This window comes from Synchiropus splendidus, chromosome 10 (assembly GCF_027744825.2).
Source record: "Synchiropus splendidus isolate RoL2022-P1 chromosome 10, RoL_Sspl_1.0, whole genome shotgun sequence".
Taxonomy (NCBI): domain Eukaryota; kingdom Metazoa; phylum Chordata; class Actinopteri; order Syngnathiformes; family Callionymidae; genus Synchiropus; species Synchiropus splendidus.
The window spans coordinates 6,855,615-6,877,822 of NC_071343.1; the positions used below are offsets into that span (position 1 = coordinate 6,855,615).

The following is a 22,208-nucleotide window of genomic DNA, read 5'->3' on the forward strand; positions in this document are numbered from 1 at the left end:
ACCTCTCCACACGAAAAGCACCACCTTGCGGTTTTGTCTGTTCATCCTCTTTACAAAGCTCAGCTGTTAGAAGCACTGTTTACCTTTCAAAATAAGGCTTTGAAGATGTTGGCATCTGTGGCTTATGAAGGAGTGTTGTTTGCAGAGGGGAGAGACTCGAGCTTCTCTTGCTGCACAAACAAGCACTTACCTCCTTAGTTCTTCTTCTCCACCAATGGAAATGAAGTAAAGCCAACCAGCTAAACATCCGATCCGACACACACACAAGTAGCGGAGGTGTCCATCTTTCTTTTACGTGTTGCACAGTCCATGGCATCAGGATATGCAGTACCACTGGAAACCGAGGGGGGCAGTGTTGCTGTTGCTAACTGATGCGTCGCTCTAATAAGACACGAAGAAGACATAACAATGCCAGAAATTCTCTATCCTCCAGTCACCGACCACCGCCTCCTCCAACGCTGCCTTCATTTTCCTCTTTTGTGCAAGAGGTACATGATCCCAGCTCCTTCCACATTGGCCATGTTTTTTTTGGAGTTGTCGATGTCATAAACATTCTAGTCTGCTCACCCTGGTGGATGTGTTGATGAACTGCAACACCTACGTACAGAATGAATAAAAGATGTGAAGTCCCTATGAAAATAGTCACTACTTGACACCTTACAAACATGTTCTTGTCATCAACACCCCCTGCGTCCTCATTCTCACCCGCATGTCAAGAAATGCCGCTAGTTTGGAAACGTTTAATTCAATTGAAATGCCGAACGTGTCAACCCTCAACGCCAAAATCCATTGTCAATCTGCCTTAGAAGTGAGAATGTGTTGGTGGAAAGCGGGTCGGGAGATTGACAGCTATGTTAAGCAAACGTTCCTTTTGCCTCAGTGAGAACAACTTTTTGTAGACATTTCCCAAACATGCTCAGCGGCTGGCTCAACAGAGTAGACGATATAGGATCGGTTTAGGATGCAGTCAGCGGAGTGAGTGGGTCATTTTTCGCATGACGGTCGGACACTACCTGCATTTTCTCCATTGATTCGCTACAGGCGAAGAAGCAGCCCTGCGATGTCCATTAATATTCACCAATCCAAGTTGTTTTTGTCAGAAAACTAGAGGGACACGAGGCCACAGAAGTCCGGGCACTGCTGCTAACTGACTGTATCATAATGAAAGTGTGTTCTTTGAGGAAAACAATTACAGGAGCCTGGCTGCACTAATAAAACAGGCTGCATGATAATATCTTCATTTACTTTTATCGTGGCAGAAAGGATATTTAGCGGAGCACCGTGTTATGCGCCGGTAATGGGATCCTTCTTGGTTTGTGGCCTCCTGATCACAATATAGTGTTTGCATTATTCATCTCAAGCTGCCCTGGAACAATTAGAATCACAGCTTTGCATAATCGTCAGCCATCAACGCATCTCTCCCGACAAATTATGTTGTTTTCAAAATAATGATAAAATGCCTTTAAAAAAAAAAAAAAAAAGGCGGTTTCCTGTTTGGTGACGCTGATGTGCCGCTTCACACGTCTTGGTCCTGTGCAGTGGAATATTGATTCCTTATTATGCTGGGGCTTTTCAACCATTCTCACACCTGTTTTTTTTTTTTTTTTTTTCTTGCACATTACTACACTGAGCATCCCATTTAAATGTTGGCACCATTTATAGCGGAATACTGAGTGTTATGGTCAGGTGGCTTGGAGTTTGTGCAAGGGCACAGGTCTTGGACAACTGAGTATCAGCAGTTAACCGATACATGTGGGAGGAAATCTACATGAATATGAGGTGAACATGGAGTAGAAACGCCTCACAGCTAAGTACCAAGGCACTATCCAAATGCTGACTATAACAGTCAAACCTGCCTTTATAGCAAAATCTATCTGGCCCGGATGAAGACTGGAGTCCAGTCCGGATCTGGGCCACATGCTGTTTGATCAATGGGCCGCACTGTTTGTCAGATGTGGGCCGGATTTGGCCTTGGGTAGCAAAACCAACTTAATATGCAAGATCCATGCCAGATCTGAGCGAAATATGATTATGATCGGATATGAAAATGATGAAATGAAATATGAAATATAAAACATGAAATATGATCATCCATCCAGTGGATCAGGCCTGGATCTGGCGTGGATCTTGCTGCTGTCTGGATGAGACCAAATATTTCTTTTAATTCATTAAATAATAATAATAATAATAATAATAAAACTGAGATGATAGTTAATGATGGATTTCATATAATGTGTTTTCCCCCCTACACAGCAATGATATTAAAACCTTTTGCTTACTTTATTTACATATTTCACCATATTATAATATATAATATATAACGCTTTTACTTTCTTTAATCCGAAACTTTCAAATAACCTCACTGTCAGAAGATTGTAATTACAATAATCTGCATGTCAAATGTTGGACATATCCAAAAAAAAAAAATTGTGCCACATTCATATCCATCCCTAAAAATGGCATTAATTATGATCTATGGTTTTGCTATTGCTGTCCAGACTGGTGGTTGTGGGACGTGACGCTTCGTAACATGACTGTGTGACTTGACGATGTCAAGTGTTTTAGTCTGTGTCCTCATTTCATTTTCTGTCTAAGTTAGTTTTGTTTCTGACCCAGAAAGACTTTTACCGTTCAAGTTTTCACGATGCAGTACATGGTTTATAGAAATGTCCGGGGTTCTCCCCAGCACTTTAGCAGGATATTTTACACAACAACCTGTCACAAGATGCGACATTAGAAATTGAATTCTCTTGTGGATATCACTCACTGCACAAACTAGCAACAGTTCAAAACAGATGGTTAGAGTCCATCGTCCTTCAGATTCTCACCGGATGAAATTCTTTGCGACTTTGGAGGCTCCATCCCAGACAAGTGAAATTCCAATAGAAAACACGGAGCGTTATGTGTTCTCCTTTCCGATGTGATTCGTCATTGAATTCCTCTCTAGAATTTGGCTCAAAAGTCACATCAGTTTGTAGGTTTTGGATTTCACCACTTTCGAAACCATTTGAAATGTGTACACTCCTGATAATATTTCCTGTAGTGGTGCCTCCTGTATTCTGATCTGAGCTAATGCAAGCTCTTCAGGTCATTACCACTTGCCAACAGCCTCCCAGACGAGCAATTTCCTTGGAACCTGACATTAGATTCTGAGAACTAGCAACGGAATTTAGGATTATAACTGTTTCTGCACACTGAATATAGCTGTCGACTTCTATTTTTTACCCTCCCCTTTTCAATTTCAAGACCAGCTTCTCCTGATGCTATCTGCTGACTCAAAGTAGATGAGATGTGAGGGTAATATGGGGGGGGGGGCTGGATCAAAACATTTCATAATCTAAACATCCTCAGGCTGAATCACATCAATGACGCTAAATCCGCGGCATAGAGGCGACATCGGTGTCTAAGATTCAACGCATACATTGAATCAACACGTCTGGTTTTGCTTCTCATTCACGGCTCCATTAATGTTTCATGGAAGGCAAAAGACTTTCATGAGGAATTAGACATCCTTTCCTCTAATATTGGATCGGAAGCGGCGCCTGTTTCTAATGACGAAAGAGAAGTTGAGTCACTTTTTTTTTTTACATCTGCTCAGTAATATTTAATGGCTTGGTTCTTTTATTTGCATACGCACCACAGTAACACATTCCATTACATCTGCATTCAGCCTTCGTGCTGCTTTGCATTTCCTGATTTCTTATGTGTTTTTGATGACGTACACATGGCTCACCAATATTTCATTACATTCACGCACTTGAGGCTGAGTTTTTTCTTGCAATATGAGGTGAGGAAACAACTTTATGACGGCTTTATTTCCTCGGCCTCTTGATGACGTCCTCAACAAGGAGAGTATAACCCTTAATCTTAGGCTGTGTCCCATTTACACTAGCACCTGGTTTGAGTGCCCTTCACAATATGCGTATCGAATGTTGGAGACGTTTAGTAAGTGCCAGCTCCAACGTTTTTGCAACCTCTTGCATCGGCGATGATCATTTCACTAGGTTCGGTGAAGCAACGGAGAAGAAATGGGCGGAGCCAAAGCTAGCCTCGCCACTATGTTGCGGTGATAGATCTGTTAGAGGCATGAGGATGCTAACGTTAGCCTGGATGCTAGCCCACTGTTGTTTGTTTAGAAGAAATAAAAACATACTGTTGCACATACTTGTTGTATTGTTCATGTTGTCGGACACGGTCGACCATTTGGGTCGCTGACCTGTGATACCAGAGAAAGTCAACAAACGGAAGAGTAGTCCTCGTAACTAAAATGTCCCTCTTGTCCTATCCAACATTGTTTTGAAATAAAGTACTTTGGTATCCTGGTAATCTATCCACACTTCATATTCCCACTTGGTTTCAAGTCAGCTCCGGAGCTCCCTCAGTTTGAAGGGATCATTTCAAGTGGTCAACGGCGAGTGCCCTCGGTCAGAGGAGTGTTGGGACACACTGCACTGACACGTGAACACGATAAACCCAGTGTCAGGGTGAGAAATGGGACACTGCTCTTTAAACACATTTTAGGGGAAACTGTTTCATGTTATTTTCAGCCGAACTATTTCGCCACAGAACTCCAATAAAAAACATTTTATCATAATATGTGAAATTGCTGCAGCAGCCAAACAAGGAGGCGCAGGGTTAAGACTGTCTCCACTCATGTATGCATAAACCGGTTTCAGACGAACGCAAATGAAGTCAAATATTCATGCGCTGACTGTTTATAATACCACACAGTGACAAAGCCCACGAGGACGGACAATATCATTAGCATCAATGCCACTACAAAAGTGCACAACCTTTGTAGCCGGTAATTGAAACAGGGCTGTAATAAATAATTGACGCTGAACTCAACATGGCTGAAACATTAAAGGCAAAGACAGAGGCCCATCATTGCTTTACAGTCGCGTTTCGCCTGGAAACGGCGTTGGTGTAAGTGCACACATTACGGGTGGATCGCGCAATCCGTTTGTTTGGCTGACATTTACTGCGCTTTCTCCATTGATTTGCCACAGGCGGAGAAGCAGCGCTGCAATCTCACTAGCACAATTAGCAGCGAATGTCAGCCCGGGATGCTAATTTGATACCAACTTTGACCGTAAGTTCAGTCGATGAAATGATAGTTCTGAGAATTATGGCTGACTCTTGGCTCGCTGGCTCATTGACCCACTGCTTGCTACGCAGCTTGAGCTTCTTTTTTTTTTTCCTCATAGGTTTAATCCCAGATTGATTTGATCATCATAACATTACAGCATCATTTGCATAATTTATTGGCCAATTAATCTGCGCGGATAGCGACTGCATGCCTTTCTTTTGAAACCGGATTTATTTGATCACTAAACATGACTGAAGGAAAATATGGGGGAAAATATTGAGCCCATACGTGACCCCAAATTCACCCCAGGTTGTTGTTCTGTATTTCCACTGTAATACATGGATCATGTCAGTTTTATTTCTGACCATATTCATGATAACAGTCATTATTATATTGTCTATTATTAAGAATCCGAATCAGCTTTATTGCCACGGTCAGTGAGGATCACACCAACTAGGAAAGTGCTCTGGAATAAACTAAAATAAACAACAATAATAGAAGTAACTAAAAAATAAAGGGCGATTCATGAATTCAACAGTCTGACAGCTGAGGGGAAAAAAGCTGTTCCTGTACTGGAAGGTTCTGGTCTGCAGTATGAAAGACTGAAGCGCAGATCAGGAAAAAAGCTGTTTGATGCTCCGTTACTTTGCAAGTTTTAAGTTTCGTTCCTGGTGAACGTTGGACAGTAGCTGCAATACTGTTTATTTGTTTATTTGTACATCTTCCTGACTAGTATTTACCTCATATTTATTTATTTTTGGACATATAGTTTTGTTTTTGGAAACCGGAGGCCTCAGACCAAAATTTTGTTGCCCTGATAGAGTGATATGTTTTTGTGCAATGACAATAAAGAAAGTCTTAAGTTTAAGTCTAAATCTACGAAGCCATGTGCTGCTCACTTCATGGGCTTTTAAAGTGATGGCAGTGTGGTGCTGTTGTCTGGTTAGTGAAGCCGTAGGCCCCTTTGTCAAGGGTCATTTTGTCTCCCACCAGGCACAAATCCTGACGGCCATCGTAACCACGGTTGTTTTCTGTAGTCTGGAATATTCCGACGCTCCTGGATGCACCAAAGTGAGAGAGAGAAAGAGAGAGAGAGAGAGAGCAGTACAAAAAAAAAACGCAGACGCTATGATGTGCGTGAATATTTCATTGAAAAATGTCTAGTGCCAAAAATGAGTTAAGACAACTCTGCTCACTTGAATTTGAGTTGCATCAACGGTACTTCAAATTCCAAAATATGTATCCGATCATGTATAAAATATGGCGGCTTGACGGAGGTCAACACCATTACAGTGGCAGTTTTTTGGTGTATTTTTACTGATCAGTTATTCATAAAAATAAATAAAAAATACGAGCGTGCCACTGTGTATATTACTTGTGACTATTGAGTGAACAATACAACTCAATAAATAAGTTCACCAACGCTCATTAGAGCCAAATTCGGTGGGAACGTTCGGCACCGTGATGGAGGCATCATGATGGTTGGCGGTGGCAGGAAATCATTACCTGGAATGTTATATTTATCGAGCATTGATCAGCCTGACAAACTGTTGCACAACAATCCAGCAGCGATTGATAAATCATGCAGCGCGGCCGCGGGGCGCTTTCATCACGCAGGATTGTTTTTATTGGCAGATAACAACGCTAGGTTTCTCATGGTGGAGCCGGCATCATGTGACATACTCTGTGATGTTTTGATTCTAAACCACCATCTTTGTTAACGTACTGTATAGGGGGTATTTTAAGATGAGGTGTCGGTGTAATACGGAGCAGATTAAATCCAAGCCCTCCTACAAGCTCACATGGTTCCATGCTGGTTTCAGGATAGACACCGGAGACACTGTTGGCGTGAGGTTCATTCAGGGCAGCGGTCCAGAAGCTCTTGCTTAGGTTGGGTTGCCATTCCCAGGCATTCTTCCACTGCGGTGTATGTGAAAATGCCCACAATTTCATGATCACTCTGTTCAAAAAACGGCTGCCAGTTTCCCAATCCTGTGCTTTGGAACACCATGAATGTGCCCTTCAATTGAAAACACGCATTGCATATATTTTCAACGACACAAACGGAACAAAACATCAAAACGCAACTTAATCTGAGCGAATGTAGGAAATGGGACTGGTTGGATTTGGGTGGCCAGACATGCAGCAGCCAAACAAACGTGTTGAATAGATCTGCCAGATGCCTTCCATTTCATTTACATACTTTGCATTGTGTGTTTTTGGCGTTTTAATGTGTTGTATGTCGATTCCTCTACAAATGTTAATTATTTTAGTAACATAAATAACACGAAATTCTTTTTTTAATAACATTTTGAATTATTATTATTGTTGTTATTGTTATTATATATATATATATATATATATATATATATATATATATATATATATATATATATATATATATCATCCTCCTCCATCTGACTCTGTCCTCTGGTTCCTCTTCTCTCAAACCTCCAAACCTCATGTCCTCCTTCACCACCTCCATCAATCTCCTCTTTGGCCTTCCTCCCCACCTTCTGCCTGGCAGTTCCAACCTCAACATCTTCTTCTTCTCCTTCTTCTTCTTCTTCGTTCTCTTTGGGCTTCTCCCTTCAGTGGTTGCCACAGCGGATCATCTCCCTCCATCTGACCCTGTCCTCTGCTTCCTCTTCTCTCAAACCTACAGACCTCATGTCCTCCTTCACCACCTCCATACATCTCGTCTTTGGCCTTCCTCTCCACCTTCTGCCTGGCAGTTCCAACCTCAACATCTTCTTCTTCTCCTTCTTCATCTCCTCCTTCTTCTTCGTTCTCTTTGGGCTTCTCCCTTCAGTGGTGGCCACAGTGGATCATCCTCCTCCATCTGACCCTGTCCTCTGCTTCCTCTTCTCTCAAACCTACAAACCTCATGTCCTCCTTCACCACCTCCATCAATCTCCTCTTTGGCCTTCCTCTCCACCTTCTGCCTGGCAGTTCCAACCTCAACATCTTCTTCTTCTCCTTCTTCTTCTTCTCCTTCTTCTTCTCCTCCTTCTTCTTCGTTCTCTTTGGGCTTCTCCCTTCAGTGGTGGCCACAGTGGATCATCCTCCTCCATCTGACCCTGTCCTCTGCTTCCTCTTCTCTCAAACCTACAAACCTCATGTCCTCCTTCACCACCTCCATCAATCTCCTCTTTGGCCTTCCTCTCCACCTTCTGCCTGGCAGTTCCAACCTCAACATCTTCTTCTTCTCCTTCTTCTTCTTCTCCTTCTTCTTCTCCTCCTTCTTCTTCGTTCTCTTTGGGCTTCTCCCTTCAGTGGTGGCCACAGTGGATCATCCTCCTCCATCTGACCCTGTCCTCTGCTTCCTCTTCTCTCAAACCTACAAACCTCATGTCCTCCTTCACCACCTCCATCAATCTCCTCTTTGGCCTTCCTCTCCACCTTCTGCCTGGCAGTTCCAACCTCAACATCTTCCTACCAATGTCTGTCAACATTGTTACTTTTTGCTAATGTCAAATGTATATCGTGATATTTCCTCTTTTTTATTCTTCTATTCTCAGCTTTTAAACTGGGACCTGAGTTCTAGTTTCATACCATGAGCATTTAAATGTGACTGGCATGAATTTTCTGAATTTCTGAATAAATGGCACACCTGTGATTTCAAATGTGTGTGCCAAGGTTCAAATGATTTCAAAATAAAATAAAATAAAATAAAATAAAATAAAATAAAATAAAATAAAATAAAATGCTATGGTTTTTATTTCCTCAACTGCCATGAGACTCCAAAACTCAAATGTGTCATCGAAACTTGGGAAACTTCATGAGGAGCCAGGTTCATATGAGCAAGTTTGAATGCTATGGCATTGGCTGCCAGATGTCATTCCTGGCTGAACACTGTCGCCCTTCCTGTCCCCCTGCCAAGCTCCACGTACACAATGTTTGCTAGCTTGTAATGTAACCCATTTTTAGATAACCTGCAGTTGTGCAGCTGTGAAACCTGATTGTTTAACATAACCAGAACACATCCAGACAAATGTCGGTTCCGAGGGAAAACACAGCGAGTCCGCAAGGAGCGCGTTTCCAGTCCAACTCTGTTAGAAAATATTTAACAAGACTGCACGGTATGTTTGACTTTGATTCGCCACAAAATCACGGCGTACAGTATCGGGGAAATTGTTAGAGGACTTCTGAACGCCCCAGCCGTTGAGAGACCATCTGTTTACCCCGGCGTGACAGATCTGAGCTGCTGAATATTCATGCTCCATCCCTCCTCTTATCACATTAGATTAGAGCCCATGTGGTGAGAAGTTAGGGGAGAGGCTGACAACGCACTTACATTGTCACAGACCTTTACAGCTGTGTGTTAAATAGAACGTTTGCCAAATAGATATGCGGAGGCTTTAGCCTGGTGGCTGCATGGCCGCGCATGTGTTTACGGTCTTATCTGAGGGTGACATGTTTAAAAGGGTGGCTTTTATGAACAAGATGACTTTTATTAGTGACCTGCATGTGGGAGGACTCACTTGACTTCAGAGGTTATATGTATATTGCGACAAACCTGGCTTCACCTGCTTGAAGGCTGTTCGTGGTCATTCAGATGTGCTGGTGATGGAACTGCAGCAGTGGAGTAAGTGTTAGATATAGTGCCTGAGGCAAAACAGCAATGATGCCTACTAGTCAATCCTCCATCCTTGCCGCAACATTTGGCACTGTGGAATTTAATTAAATTTATTTTTTTAAATCTGTCACATACAACACCAACACAGGTCAAAGTACTTTATTTCACTCTCCAGTGAAAAAGCAAAAGGAAAAGAATAAATAATGATAATAAATGAATAACTACAATACTAAACTAAACTTTGTTCCTCGTAGTGCTGGGCTGATGAAGCTTCATGAAACAGTGTCCTCATTTTCAGAGCCCACTAGATGACACTCTCTGTTCAAAAATATTTGGATTTGAACAACCATTTCACTGAAACCTCACATCATTTTTAAACCGAGAGTGCCATCTACGGAGCTCTGAAAATAAGGACACTGTTTCATGAAGCCTCACCATCACTCGTGGAAAGTTCTCCATTCGACATGACCAGTTTTGTTGAGTGAATTTCGATGTTTACCAGCGCCATATTTGTGGATAAAAGCTCACGAGAAGCTAACAACAATAGCAATAATAATGAAGAGAACAATAGTTGTCAAACCCATTTGCACAAGTTATAAGCAAGTTAAGCATAAGATTCCAACTAGACGGAGACTTGCTGTAAAACGCTCAGCTACTGTAGTTGTTGATTAACAAGACGGAAGGGCAAACTAACAAAATCTAATCACCCATTAGATTTTAAGCTCCAAGTTTTAGTACAAGTGAGTGACAAGTTAATGTCTTGACTTTAAAAGCCCCATCAAATGCAACATGCTGCTGTACAAAGTCACATTACTGATGTCTCATGGCGATGTGTTTTCAAAGATGTGCTGTAGATATTTGTATTCTGACTGTCCAATATGTACATTTTAACTCTAGCACTTACACTAGCAGACCCCTAAAATGGGGTCTGTTCACTGGCTGGTTTAAAGGGGTGCACTCAAAGACAATGACGCGTATCTTTGCCGAGCCTAAATACCGTGCGACTCAGCGGGGATTTGTGAGCCAAGAAATATTTATTAGAGAAGACACTCAATTGCAAAACCTAGAGCAATAAAGAGCACTCAACAGGATGAAGCTGTGAGTCACTATTGTGCCCATGGAGAGAGAGTGAAGGCAAAAAATACTGCTGTAGTATCACTTTCTTGATCTGGCGGCAAGTGTGAAGTTGGTGCACTTTGAAATGTGCCTTAATCGCTGCGTTCCACAAAGCAGGAGCGGATGCTGTGACTCACTAATCACCCATTCAAGATGCTCCGAGTGGGCTTGGAAGTGAGCTCTTCTGGGAGCCGGACAAATCCCATCTCACAGGTGATAAATCTCCCCACTAAGTGACCGCAATGGCAAGTGGGTAATTGATATCAATGCAGCTGAGGTGAAGATGTGACACGTCTACGTTGATGATGCACTGGTCAGCTGGGTTTTATGTGCTTCCGAGGCAGAATGAGGAGTGAGAGTGTGTGTGTGTGTGTGTCGCGAATCCTTAAACAGCTACTCTTCAGTGCCCCGTGACGTGAGTCAGATAATCTTTTTTTGGGGTCCGGAAGGTGATTTGCATCCGTGTCAGATTGTATAGCAAAGCAAAATGGCTTCCAGCGCCTGAGGAGACGTGTTTCTGACACATATTCTTTGTGTTTTTCAGGTGTGCAGGAGGTGGCGATCAGATGTCCCCTCAACCACATACAGTGCATAGGAACAAAAAAATGTATCCATTTCAACAAACTTTGCAACGGAGCTAAAGACTGCGACGACGGCTATGACGAAGGCGTCCACTGTCGAGGTGAGCCCGAACAAATCTTGTCCTTCCCTCAGGTCAATGTGTAAACAGATGGACTTGGCTGGATTTGAATGGTTTTATCACCTGACCACTGCTACTGCTTGTTGCCGGTGATGGGCTGATGAGGCATCATGAAACAGTGTCCTCAATTTCAGAGCTCAGTAGGTGGCGCACTCGCTTCAAAAAAGATGGGAGGTTTCTTGAAATGGTTGCTCACATCCATTTTAGGGCAGACAGTGCCATCTAGTGGGCTCTGAAAATGAGGACACTGCTTCATGAAGCTTCATCAACTACTTGTTGCTACTTTGTGAGTGGTGGATATATTTCCATGCACTTTATTAGTCAGTTTTTCCCCCAAAAGTGTTTTGTTTATTTATTTTCAGGGTCATAAATACTGAAGAAAATATAAAATAAATAATATGTGACTTTTATTTATGATTTAAACAGTAATGAATGATGAACAGCAACACTGTCATTTTGCAGTTCTGCTGTGACTTCATGAGGGCCTCATAAATACAGGCTCCATGTGGATCCCGGGCCGCACTTTGACCTGTTCTAGTCTAGACTGAAGCACAACACAGTCTGTTTCATGGTTATTTTTATTGCTTGTTCACTACTTGTACAACTACTGCTACGACTACAACTACCACTTGTTTTTTTTTTATTTAGTAATTTTTTTTTTCTCCTTAAATTGAAAGCGCTCAGGTACCTGAGACTCATAGTTATTGTTACTCAAACTATTTAACTCCCATATGTTATTCATATTTAGATCCCGACTGTTTTCTGACCACTGAAGAGCCACTCAACGCCCCATTTCATTTTAAACAAAATTGAATTTTGTATCAATCCCTCCTCACGTTTGACCCTTGAGATTCAAGATTCAAACACTCGCTGCCTTTCTCAGATGTTTTGATTCTCACCCTTTAGCTCATGTTACGTCACCACAAGGATGTACCAAAAATATCAACCTCTCCCGCGGCACCGCGCCTAAGAAAACAGTCTTTAAAATTGTAAGCATTTTGTAATATTAATGACATCATCACAGGTGTTGCGACATTGTTATTCATTTTTAAAATGCGACATAAAAAATGGAGACACTGCATCTGTCGTGTTGATACAGCGCAGGAAACTAATATTAGTGTACAAACATTTTTTTTGTTTGTTTTTTTGATGTAGAGAAATACAAATACAAATAATTATTATTTAATATAATTCAACGTTGGTTTTTAATTTATTTTCAGTTCCTTCTATGGTATTATGCATATTTATCTGTGCAGTACATCCTACTGGCCTTTTGTTTTTCATAAAAAATATTTCTTGTACTGAATGGTTAACAAATGGAGGACTGAAGTACTGTAATGGCAGACATCACACACATCTCTTGCTCTCTTGTCACACTTCCAAGTATCAGCTTCAACATTCCGTGTCATCTGCACTGACATTAAAGTGCAGGGAACAGAGATTCTTCCAAGCAGCTTTTGCGGAGACTGCGACTCTGCGAGAGAACACCATTTCTCTGTTAAACAAAAGAGCAGAAGTACGTCTCAGCACAGTAAGTTCAGTAAGATCAGATGAATGTCAAATCGTATCCAAATCTCAGGGATATTTAGATGTAAAAAAAAAAAAGCCTGAAGAATAACAGATATTATAGATTAAGTATCACGAAACAGTGTCCTAGTTTTAAGAGGCCTCTTTATTTAGAAATGCTGTGAGGAATTGAATTCCTTTTTCAAAGCCGAACATTTGACAGCAGAGGAAAATCAGGTCACTGTTTCATGAAACCTCATCAACCCTTCAATACGGTGTCATGAAACCTCATTCAGCCAAGGTTCTCAGGCATTCAGCTGTTCTGTAGAAATACTGAAGACAAGTTGCGAAGGTCTTTGTTCAAACATGCAGGCAAACATGTTGATGAAGCGGTATATAAGGGACTAACCGAATGAAAGCAGGATAATAAGACTCGTGGACTGTACATGCAGCTGAGCCATTATGAGGCACTGACTCTAAGAATAGGTTCCAGACCTCCTATGGAGAAATTTACCTTTGTGCCTGGAAGGCAGCTTTTCTATTCAGCTCAAAACAGCGAAGCCAAGAGGAAGTGTGAGACTCTGCTGAGTGGTTGAGAAATACGTCCAGAAAAATGAAGATCATACGCGCAGGGAAAGAGCTCTGACTTATCGCTTCCATTCGCATGACAGCACTTTCCAACTGTCAAGAAGGTTCACTAAAAATAACAGCGCCCTGTTTGACTAAATGCTCCGCTTACGTGTCGGCCCTCCAGAAACATAGTTTCTCAAACTGCCTCTTCTTTTCCGAACAGTTACTCTGTAAATTGCCTTATCTGGCGGGACTGTAGCTCATTGTCTAATCGTCTCAAACATTGAGTACGAGCCACTCAAGTGGAGGATCTTTGTTCTGATGAGGGATGATGCAGGTGGAGCAGTTTAGAGGATTGTCACTTAGGACGCGCAACAATGACAGGCTGTTCCTTCAAGAGTGGTAGGAGGGGAGAGAGGGAGCAGACTTGTTTACTCCCTTAGTTGAGGCCTGTACGTTGGTAGATCTTTTTCTAATCCACCGTCAAAATTGCCATGTTATAAGCCAGTCATCCGTGCTTTGTTTTCCCACATTTATTAACACATTTAGTTCAAACAAGTGGAAATAATCCGCCTTTGTTGGAGGTTGTTCTGTCTCCCTCAGACCACCTCAAAACCGGCGAAGGGTTTGAGGTGCTTTAAGCAAGTTGTCTTATTTCTCAGCTGGTCGCTTGGACCGAACGACAGCAGTCTGACACACAAGGCCACTCCAACATTCTCACCTGCTGTTTTTGGCACCTCCTTTTCTGGGTGCCCTGGCTCTGGGTCAAAGTACTTTTCCTGGAGACAGAGATAACTTACTCTGCTCTGCCCCTCTCCTTTCACTGTGAAGTCCACAGGTCTCCACAGAAGCACTGTGTTTTTTGAGACGTCAGGTTAGACGCCAACCCTCAGGTGTCTTAATTCACGATCGCTCGAGTCACTAGGGGCGGGGTAATCTTATTCTGTACACCCATTTTTAAAGTGACCTCGCGCGTCTTTGATAAAGTGCGTTTTCGAAAACAATGTCTTATATTAAGCCATGTTGAAATCCCTCGATGCAAAAACTGTCAACACTGCGGGGACCTAATGACAAATCATATTAACCTGCAGCCAGGTGTTGTTTAATGAACATACTGTGCTTTTATCCAGCTTACCGTTGCTCTTTCTAAAATTAACTAACATAAGCTAAAGGTTTCCTTCCTTGAGAACCTTTCACGTCACTTAAACACATTGTTTTTTTTTAATGCAGTAGCTTCTTTATAGCATCTGTGTTTGTATTTTTGTTTATGTTTGTATCATAAGGCTTCAATTGCTGCTGCGATTTACAGTGTTGCCATAAATATGAACGTACCACATGAGCTAGTTCTTGAAGGCAATGGAAGCAGAAGGGGGAAATGTCACAATATTATGGATTATTAAATACAATGTATGTTATATTATTGGTTAAATATATATATATGAATGAAAACTTTTTTTTTTCTTGCACATTCATGCCATTTGTTGAGCCAATTATTATGAACTGTGCCCTTGGATTTTTTTGGCGTCTCAGCCATCCTAAATAAACTCACACATTTGTACCGCTATCTTTATAGGGACCTCTGATTCCCACAACCCTTTCCCCAGCCTCTCACACTAAACCGAACCATCCAAAACAAATGGCTAACCGTAACCTTGATGTATTGTTCCCTACAAATATAGCTATGTAAGGACACATACCCTCACACACTCACTTGTTTCCCTATTTTTGTGAGCACCTCTCATGGACATAATGCCTTCCCCTGCCTCTCACCTGTAGCTTAAACATCACAAATAAATGGCTCACCTTCACCAGGACTCTGAACCAAACTTGCACCCAATTGTAATACACTACTTTTACGCTTTAACCCTCTAAATCGTCCTCACAAGAAGGAGGCTTGTCAAAACTTGGTACCCCCCAACACACACACCTCCACACACACACACACCAAAAGCAAACTTAAACACCTAGGACGCAGATATAATGAAAAATCCACCAAGAAAAAAATCCCATTATTGCAATGCTACATTTAATAATGTATGTGTTTGCTTCAATAACCTGTATTCTGTATTTGCTTCATGTATATATTCAGTGCTTTATTCATCTAAACTCTTTAATAATGAATGTACAATATGATTAGAGTCACGGCAGTGCGCCGTGCGGTGATGGATTACTGTGGCCAAAGTCCCGTGTTGTTGTCAGTTTGATGAATATTTGGACATTTAGCCTCGCTGAATTGCGGCGGTCGGCTGAACAAGTCAGACTTTAATGTGAGTTCACCGCTTGCAGGCAAATATTTGAGGGCAAAAATGAGGTCTAGGTAATTAGCGGTAATTAAAAGTCTCAGCTGCTTATTAAGCAGATAATGGTCAGTGCGTAGATTCTTTTCTCTTCCGCTAAGTCTGTTTATCTCGGCAGCCGTTCTGCGGAGCTGCGGATTGTGTTGTAGCTGCGGTGTCGCGTTACACGAGCCGAGGACTAAATCGCCTCGCTTTGTCTTAAAATTGAAAACGAAGCATATGGAATTTTCTTTTCAAAATATTTGTCAAATAACATTCTGTCTCCTGCTCACGAGCGTAATAGAAGCGATGACCACAGTTTGAATGAATGAGCCAGTAACTTCAGTTGGAGCTGTAGTCTAGCGTTCCGTACGAAACTGCGTTTCATGTTTCAAGGTGAGGCGTATTATGCGGATTCATGCCATTATCTGTATTGTAATCACCCGCTGGAGGAATAATTTCATTGGTCAGAAGACCATAAAAATGTCTCATTCAGCTTCTCCTCAAATGGTTTTTACTTCAAAATGTTTTAGTTTATTAATAAATGGTTTTATATTTATCACTGTATCTGTTCAACAGAAGCCTTGGAATGACACTCTTCCATCAAAAAATGTATGAAGTGTTTAGACCTTGCTCTCACTTCACCAAAAAGGGTGTGATAACAACAGCCAACTGCTCACTTTTTTTTGCCTGATATAGGACAATCCCCGTTGGTAAAAGGAGAAATGGCTCTGGAAACCATCTTGACCAAAAACATTGAATGTACGGGAACATTTGTCAATTGAGAAACATAAATAAATAAAATTAAAATCTGTCGCTGTTTTTATACACGTCTATGCTGTTTTATTTTGGTGGCAGTGTTGTCATTCAACTGACTAAATATGATAAGAGTCGCCCCATGTGTCTCTTAGCAACCAGAAGAGTCCATGGGTGTCAGCCCACTAAGAAAAGAAAACATTTTCATAGCGATTTTGCTCCTTCCGAAACAAGGATCGTGAACAGCAGATTATTTTAATTTTTTAAGATCATCCGATCAGAGAATTCCTAGGTCCGTGGATCATGGGATGCCCCACTAAGCTGCTCTTAAAGCAGCCGTACATGTTAAATGTGTTCAATATTTACGACCAAAAATCACTCTACTCCTGACGTGGAAATGAATTTAGCACATGAAGAGTCAAGCAAAGGTGGAAGTTTTGACATTTACTGAAAAAAGAAAACATGAGATGCAGACCTCACTCCAGCTATACTGAGCTGGTCTGTTCCTTCAAATGTCCAAGAAGCAGCAATTCCTCCCGCTGTTTCTTTCTTGAAATCTTTGAGCGTGAACAACCGTTTCAATGAAACCTCACGTCATTTTACAACTGAGAGCGTCTCCTACTAAGCTCTGAAACTGACTGACACTGTTTCATGAAGCCTCATCAGTGCATCACTAACTACAAAAATACAGACTCAAACTCTTACATTGCTATGAATCAAATATCATTTGTTTATTGTGGGAATTAAATACAAATATTAAAAAGAGTTGAAGAACATATCCCACCCATTCAATTTATGGGGACACTGGTGTCCATTTATTTGGAGTGAGGGACACCCTGGAAAGGCTGCCTGTCGATGGTAGACATAGGCAGACTACCAGTGATACAACAGAACAGTCAGAAATTCAGCTCTACATGTTTGAGGGCTTTGAGAGGAAACCAGAGTTCCCCAGGGAAAACCCATGCAAGCACAGGGAGAGACTTCCCAACACTTGCCTCCTGCTGTGAGGCTGCAGCGCTAACCACTGGCCACAGTGCTACCCTGAGATTATGATGCGTCTATAACAGACACAAGAGTCATGTCACAACCCAACAACACAACCTACACAGGGATTGTATACACACCTGTTCATGACCTTGTGAAAGCAAATATTTGAGCCCATTAATGACAGCTGTTCAGAGGAAAACAAACAAAGCCCGCATATTTAAGGAATGTAAATCTTCTGCCGTGAAAATGAGAAAGTGTGAATAAGAAGAAGGAACTTTCCTGAAGGTGAATAAAAAGAGCTTGGTGGTTTTCCATCTGGGCACCTTCATATCAGGGCCTCCTGGGATGTTCTGCATGTATATTCATAAGAGGTGGGCAGATAAGGGAGGGGAGAAAGTTTCGTGAGAGACCCAGCTGGTTGCCTAAAACTTCCCGTTGGTGACCTCAATTTCTCTGCTTTTAGATGAGTTTGGTCTCAGTGTGTGGGACTGGGCATGAACAGCAAGTTCCCCGAGTGAATACGAGCAGAAGGTGGACATCAAAAAGACTCCAGGGACCACAAAATTTCACTTTTTCGGAGAGACGTTGCAACATATGGAGGTTCGCTCGCTGCAGCGTAAATTGTCATTCGATCCGAGGAAGATAAACGTGGTCAAACAGCCGGGCATATCTCAGGAAGCAGCATTGAGTCTCCTCTGCTTTCAGCAGTGATAAAACCTCAGGCACATGTTTAACTAACCACCTCTGTGAGGGCCATTTCCTTCAAAAAAAAATCTTAAAAAAGATGTTTTCCTTTTTCTGCCAAAGTCTCTGATGAAACTCCAGCCTTGCTCCAAGGTCCCACATGGTGAGTGATTTAGTGAGGCTTCATGAAACAGTGTCCACTCTTTGAGAGCCCACTAGATGGCACTCTATGCTCCGACGTCTTTATATTTAAACAACCATTCTGAAACTGAGAGCGCCACCTACGCACCTCTGAAAATGAGGACACTGTTTCATGAAGCCCATTGCTAGAATATTCAGTACCTTCATATGAACGAAGTACATATACACCCAGTAATGTACCTGAAGTAACAACAAGAGTTTGCGATATTTACTTCATGCATCGACATGCTGTGACTGATGTCAATATATATACGTCGATATATGACGCCTTAGGAGCATGAAGTTGTTGAAATAGAGAAGACTTTTTTGGACACTGTGTGTATTTGGGTATAAAGGTGGTTTGACGTAAGCGTTTCTAAAGAGCCGAAAACCAAGCTGAGCTGAATTGATGCATCCGCAAAGTCACACGTTGGCTGGATTGTGTGTAGCAATGCAATCTGCGAAAACATTGTCTCAACTCTTGAGTTGGAGTTGCCTGTCCAGGTGCTGAAAGTGTCTGGGGGCCAACATTTCAACCCTCCCTCACTGCTTCTTAAACCACTGAATCTGTGGCTTATGAAATGACCATTGAGTCAATAAGCTTCATAAAGATACTGACTTGGCTCCAATGACCCTCGAACTTTGAGGCGCCAGACAATAAGACTGCACTTATTTTTGTGCAAAACAAATTGGGAGCGACATGAGCTATTGCCTCCATCATTAATACCTATAACCGCTCGACATTCAGTTTAGTTGCAGATGGAGGACGCTGCAGTGCGTGCTAAATGTCCTCATCAGGAAAACAGGTCAATTTCAGAACGGCGCGCATCACACAACAAACTCACAGATGTTCATGCTTTGTTAACTCGCACATTAATGACAATGAAAAGCAAATTATGTTTGCTCGACTGACTCTAACATAAAAAAAACAATGCTGCGTTCTTGAGCAGCTTCCACATGTGTGCTAGTCTTGGTTGCCAGTGAAGCGGCTCACACTATACTGCGGCTGCTTTTCTTTCTCTTTCATGTCCCCAGGGCTTTGAATGTAAGGATTTCTCCTCAGCAGGAAAGTTTGTCTCTTCCTGATCTCTACTCTGCGCTGCCAATTGTTCCAAAAATGTCACACGGGCCTTGAAACAAGAAGCAGCATTGCTGTTGCAGTACATGACTGTCAGCGGCTTCCACGCACCCTGACCCGGACTTAATGGAAAGGGAATTGGTTTTGAAATACCGGGATCATCTACGTCCAGTTCCACCCGTCTATTTGGCTAAACTATCCTTCAGAAAAGGGCTGCGACACAGAGTTGGGCGTCGATTCGGATTTGATTTTTCCTGCTATTGTACAAACCGTGATAGGCAACAAACGCACCTGCACGGCGAATAAAGGACCAGTGCTGCTTTCCAACTGAACGTTCTACCTGGCGCCGCTTCAATCATTTGAACTCTTATCAGTCCTTAAAATCCTGCCAACGTTTTCATCTGGATCTGGACACGTCCTGTCTTTTATGTCTGAAACGACCAAGGTTTACCTCTGTGTAAAAGTTAATAAACAGTGAACAGTCAAAACTCTGGTTCCAGTCAGGTGTGAGAAGATCACGACCTGTTTTATACACTCCATCAGATAATGTAAAGCAGCCAGCTGCAGAACAAAGTGGCCTTGAAATGTCAACCTGATATTTTTTTTCATTTTGTCATAAACGTCCACTTGTCCATGTGCATTTCTACACTCGCGAGGTCAAAGCCAACCTGAGTCTATGTGGACCACTAGATCAGTGTGAGAGTTGTACAGCCTCAGGGTCACATGCAACATTTGCCGACCTCACTCCAGCTCCCATGGGGACGATGTGGAAACCGTAGCACTGTCGAAAGCGTGAAAACATTTTTGTGCAGTCTTTAACATTTGTCTATGTATTTCTTATCTGAAGCCCTCCATGCTACTTTTATAATGCATTATTGTCTTCTATTTCTTTTATCCTTAATTCCTTGTGATGAAATATTTTTGTGGAAGGTTGCACAGATCCTCTATTTGGAAATGAATGACATGAAAAGAAAGTGGAGCTGCTGCGTCTTCACAGTTATTTCATCACAGTTGAGTCGTATTTATACAGTCGTATTTGACTGCTTCCTACAAAGGATGATGAGCTTGATGCCATAAAGGTTGACACATGTACTTTCTTTGAATTCTTGAATGGGGCTATATTATGTGTTTTATAAAATGAGCCCTATGTTTCATTTGGCTTTTTTACGATAAAGCTACATTGTGCTATTGATTATACAAGCTTTACTACATTACCTTTGAGGTTATTGGTGGGATCTCCAGGTGTTTTAGTTGGGAGAAACCTTCAAATATATGGGGGACAGCGATGGTGGTAAACCATTTTCAAGGGGACTTTTGGGTTCCAGGGTGTCGCCAAAGTCATTCTTGTGCCTTTCATTGGAAGCATGTTCCGCCTTCCTTGTTGTCGCCAAAGGGTGCCACTGGGTGATAACTGTGTCACTTGAAAGATCCTGCCCTTAAGTCAGAGCTAGAGAGCCACATAAAGCGCTATAAGAAATACGAGGAAAGATCTGTGGTCCTTCCTGGCACTTGAGCCCCTCACGCTGGGATTTCGACTCGGATTAAGGTGCACCGTCAAAGGACCTTAAGGCAGATTGTGAAGTTGGTGCGATTCACACTACCTTTTCTGCTTGTGATCTACTTTATCATCCCTCATCCCTCTGTCGTCACGCCTCTCCGGTCCCCGACCCGTCCTTTTGGAACGTCATACCGGAGGGGACACGTTGATATTGAAAGTTGAGACATAGTGAAGCATCTCCAGTATGTGTCAACATGCGATGCACAAAGGTTTAAGTCCACCTCAATTTCATGCCTTCAGAATGAGAATTTTTCACAAAATAATTTGGAATTTTTTTGAAAAAAAAAAAAAATCCAATAAAACTTCCAGGAAAGGAACAGGCACTTAAATGTTGTTGGTGTTCTGGATAATCCTCTGGATCATGGGAGGCTCTAACGGAGTCATCGGGGCAGGACTGGAGAAAGCTCTCTGGTAGTCAAGAGGTTTTTTTTATTGTCCTGGTAAAACAACAAGGACCAACCACCTCCTTGCCTGGCGGCACTCATAAAATGAGCACTTTTTAGAGCCACACACCATTACGACTGTAAGTGTGTCAGCTATGTCGTACTGAACCCACGTAAATACAGACTGAAAACGATCGTAGATTCTTCTAATCCTACACTCAGTTTCCCTCCATCTCTGTTCCTCAGCATCCATGACACCAGTCCCATCTTCCCGGACGACCGTCCTCTTTCTCCAGTGACATCTTTTTCCTTGGCTACTCCTCAGTTTTCTGTCTCGCTCAGCCTCTATTATCTCCGCTCTCTGCAGGCGTCAGTAATGCATTTGATCCCAAAACACATTGATCTATTTCTGCCACCTAAGGGTAATCTGGCAGAGGAGGTGATTTACATTTCATAGCTCATTTTGTCAAAGGCATCTCATATGCCCTTGATGTAGAGCAGTGATTCTTAATATTTTGAAGATTCAAATTACGACTGCTTTTGGTTTGAAATAAAATGAAGAGAAAACAGGGCTCCTTGTTTTACAGTGTCAGAACAGGGTCATAGTTGAAACACTTCGCAGCGTCTTGTCATATGGAGGCTCAGAAAACTAAAGAAAATAATATCAAAGGAGCTTGTGGGGATGGATAGGAATTAGTAGGCAGCCTGGCGATACTCCAGAACCAGACTGTCTGTGGCTCACAATA

General features: G+C 42.1%; 1 protein-coding gene across 4 annotated transcripts in view; it reads left to right on the forward strand.

Annotated features, from left to right (window-relative positions):
• lrp1bb (low density lipoprotein receptor-related protein 1Bb) overlaps window positions 1-22,208 on the forward strand; it is a 281,286-nt gene that overhangs the window by 96,085 nt on the left and 162,993 nt on the right. For all 4 annotated transcript variants that reach the window (XM_053877208.1, XM_053877210.1, XM_053877209.1 and 1 more), the window contains one exon: window positions 11,329-11,466. In XM_053877208.1, coding sequence (XP_053733183.1) covers window positions 11,329-11,466 — 138 coding nt within the window. The remainder of the gene's footprint in view (window positions 1-11,328; window positions 11,467-22,208) is intronic.